Source organism: Anopheles cruzii, unplaced genomic scaffold, assembly GCF_943734635.1.
Source record: "Anopheles cruzii unplaced genomic scaffold, idAnoCruzAS_RS32_06 scaffold02273_ctg1, whole genome shotgun sequence".
Taxonomy (NCBI): domain Eukaryota; kingdom Metazoa; phylum Arthropoda; class Insecta; order Diptera; family Culicidae; genus Anopheles; species Anopheles cruzii.
The window spans coordinates 1-3,435 of NW_026455858.1; the positions used below are offsets into that span (position 1 = coordinate 1).

The 3,435-nt window shown below is 60.0% G+C and overlaps 1 protein-coding gene across 1 annotated transcript; it reads right to left on the reverse strand.

Moving 5' to 3' along the window:
• Positions 1 to 1,099: 1,099 nt before the first annotated feature.
• On the reverse strand, positions 1,100 to 1,580 carry LOC128276732 (uncharacterized; the record flags this gene model as incomplete). Its single annotated transcript, XM_053015191.1, has 1 exon — positions 1,100 to 1,580. A coding segment is annotated over one exon (481 nt), but the record flags the coding sequence as incomplete, so codon positions are not given.
• Between the last annotated feature and the right edge of the window lie 1,855 nt (positions 1,581 to 3,435).

A 3,435-nucleotide genomic window follows, 5' to 3' on the forward strand; every position in this document is an offset into this window, starting at 1 on the left:
AAGTGGCAGCTAGCTGGCTCTACCAATAGCCGCGGCTCTTGGTAACACTCCCCCCCAGTACGACGACGCGGTTGTCGGTTGACGTCTTCGTACGATAGCCTGCTAGCGGCCGCCGCGCCTGACAGTTTGTGTATTGTTGTTGTTTTCCCGCTTCTACGTTACGTTTTCTATCAACACGTTCGCTATCAACCTCTCTCCCTGCTAATGCCTTTGGTGAGGCCTGATTATTACGTATTTCGCGATTTACTAGTACCTCTCTTCTAGGGTTTTCGTGCGGCCTCGCGGCCTATGCCCTTGCCGGGCTGGTTCCTATGCCCTCGCCGGGCATCCCTAATTCTATGCCCTTGCCGGGCTGGGTATCGTTCTTGTTTGGGTTCGGATGGCATCACCTCGAGAACGGCGAGTTTCGTGACGGGTCGTACATAAGTGTTTTTCGCCGTCCTGACGCTTGCTGATCTAACCTGTCCGTCCCGCTTGCTGACGAACACTCGGTCCACCGCGCCCTTCGGCCAGTAGTTTCGGGGTAGCTTGGGATCGGCTATTACTACCACGTCACCGATGGAAGCCGCTAACGGCGTCGCTAGATTGTCCGGGTTCATTTTAAGCTTATGGGACAGTAAAATCACAGCCACGAGCACGAAGTCGAGAACGAAGCGCGATGTGGTCGCCGTAAACATGCTCGACGCCGTCAGCAGCATAGCATAGTCGAAGACAAACTCGCCGCTTATGATCGAACCGACGGTGGTCGCCAAGATAGACACAATGAACGCCGCCACGATCGCTTGCACCTGTACCGACGCTATGTTGCCAGGGACCATTCCGCCGCTCGGGTGGCTGGGATCACCACCACCTCCGACCGCATCTCTTCCTGCCGCGTCACCATCGCCATCGCCACCAGCATTGTCCAGCTGCGCCCGCTTCGCCACGGCCATCGCGTCATCACCCCCGCCGACATCCAGACCAGCCAGGCTGCCGGTCCCGGTACTGCTGATACCGCCCCGGTGGTCCGTCTCCGACGATGCGATCGACGTCGTGATGATCGAGGTTGGTGAACCGCTCGCCGATAATGGATGATTCGGAGACTCGTCCGCTCCATCACCGTTGTTGCCTTCGTCACTCCGAGACTGAGCTGCTACTACGTTCTGCCTCTGGTTGGTGCCTCCACAGACGGTCCATCCTAGGCGGGACTTGACCGCTACCGGCGTGTTTGCTGCGCCCTCTCGACATTTCAGCACCAGCCCTACTTGAAGGTGCCCAATTCCGATGAGGAGTCTTGGGCGGGCATTTGAGTACGTGTCCAGTGGCAGGCCCCGCAGGTGGGGGTAATGGGCTTGTAGGGCTTTGCCGTCGAGCGATTGCTCCGGCAGGTCCAGTTTCCGCACCGTCTTCACTCCGGCCAGAGTATACTGGTGCCCCTGTAGCTTGCCCGAAACCGTCAGTGTCACGCTGCGCGATGCCTTCTCCACGCGAGTGACCCCACCCGTCCATTGTAGGTGTAGGGGCTGGCTGGGCCCCTCGAGGCCGAGTTCATCAGCGAGCCCGTCCTCCACCAGCGTGAAGGACGACCCTTCGTCCACGAAGGCCACTGCCGTAACCGGTCCGCTCTTACCGTATAGTGTGACGGGATGGTACCGAAACCGGGGGCTGGCATTGCAATCCTCACAGGTTTGAACGCAGTGCGTTGCGTGCTCTCCTGCGGCTGACGACGGCTCGCTAGCGGCGGCCACCGTAGGCGTTCCTTCGCGGTGCAGTAGGGCGTGGTGTTGTTCCGTACACCCCTGGCTGCCACATGGCCGAGCTGTGCATGGGCCCTTATGCCGACGCAGGCAAACGAAGCACAGGCGACTCGCCCTAGCGACCTTCCAACGCTCCTCTATGCTCGTGTTGATGAAGCGGCCGCATCGATCTACCGCACGGCATTCCTCTCCGCAACCGGCACACGTATTTGCCGGCGGAGTGGGCGTGCGGTTTGGTGAGGCCGTTCTGGGAGCGGGGAGCGGTCCCTGGCGTGTGGCCTGACTCTCCGACCTCATCTCCGGCGGTGAGTCCTTGCGTTGTGTCCAGGAGAGGGGGCTGAGGGTTTCTGCCGTCGTGTACAGCCATCGGCTGAATGTGATCAGGTTCGACGGCTCTCCAGGCGACTGCATCACCCACATTTGCTGCACCGAGATGGGCAACTTCCCCAGCAACTGGTGTAATAGGGTGCTGTTGTGGCAGTGCTCCTGTGCCCCGCAAATTCCGATATTTTCTACGCAGTTCTGCACCGCTACCGCGAAATCGATGAGCGCCTCCCATTGTCCTTCCCGGACCGGCGGCAAACGGTTCATCTTTTCGGTGAGCAGGTGCACTATCCGCAGGGGGTGACCGAAGCGCATCTTCAGCGTGGCGATCACTCTTTCCACGTTGTCGGGGTGAAGTAGGAGGCACCTCACCGTCTCGAGCGCCTTCCCGCGCAAGCTCCTCTCCAACCGCATGAGGTTTTCGTCTGCGGTGAAGCCACACCTCATTGTGCTTCGGTTGAAGGAGGCGAGGAAGGTTGGCCACTGTTCCACGTTGCCGTCGAAAACGGGTAACTCCTGCGAGGCGGCACCTTGTCTCGCGGCCACCTGTGACCGCGACAGTTGGAATTCGCCCGCTGAGTCTCCCCAGTTGTCGTAAAATTCCGGGTCGGTAGCCATCCGGATCGCGGTTGAGCTGGCTGGCGGCCGACGGGCTGGCTCAGCCGGGCTCTCTCGGGGGCTCTCTCGGGGACTCGGGCAGTAACGCACGGGGTGCCGTGGTACGCTGGCCCGGTCGCTCGTGTTCGCTCGCGACGAGCCGGGTGCGGATGATTTACACTCTAACAGTGTGCGTTGTCGATCCCGGAGTCTCCGGAACTCTCTCTGGTGCAGCTGGATCTCTCTTTCTAGGAGCTCCAGCTCCAGCAGCTTCCTTTCGTTGGTCTCGCGTTGCTGAGTGCTTGTCGAGCCTCCCACGCTCAGCGCGATCTTCGGCGTGGGTTCTCTCGCGCTCAGCACTGGCCGCTGTTTTGGGGTCAGCGCCCCGAGCTGTCCTTGCGGCGGCGTCTTAACCTTGCCCGCTTTCCTACGGGTTCCTCGTGGTCCTTTTGGCGCCTTCGCCGGGGGTGCTTGCGCCTCTGCCGAGTGCGGTGTCGTCGCGCTCGCCTTCGCACTCGTTCCACTCGCCTTTGCACTTGTTCCGGCCTTCGCCGCACTGCCCGGGAGATCGTCACTTCCCGCCATCGCTTCCAGTTTTAAACTTCGCGCGCGAACTCACTAAGCGTACGCACTATGGTTTGCCCTTACCGGGACTTGGTTGGTTTTCCCTTGCCGGGTTTTGATTTGTTTTACCTTTGAGTGTTACTAAACACTCTCGGATATAATTTTGAGTGTTGGTAATAGTCAAACACCGCGACCGTTCCGTATCTTGAAGTCC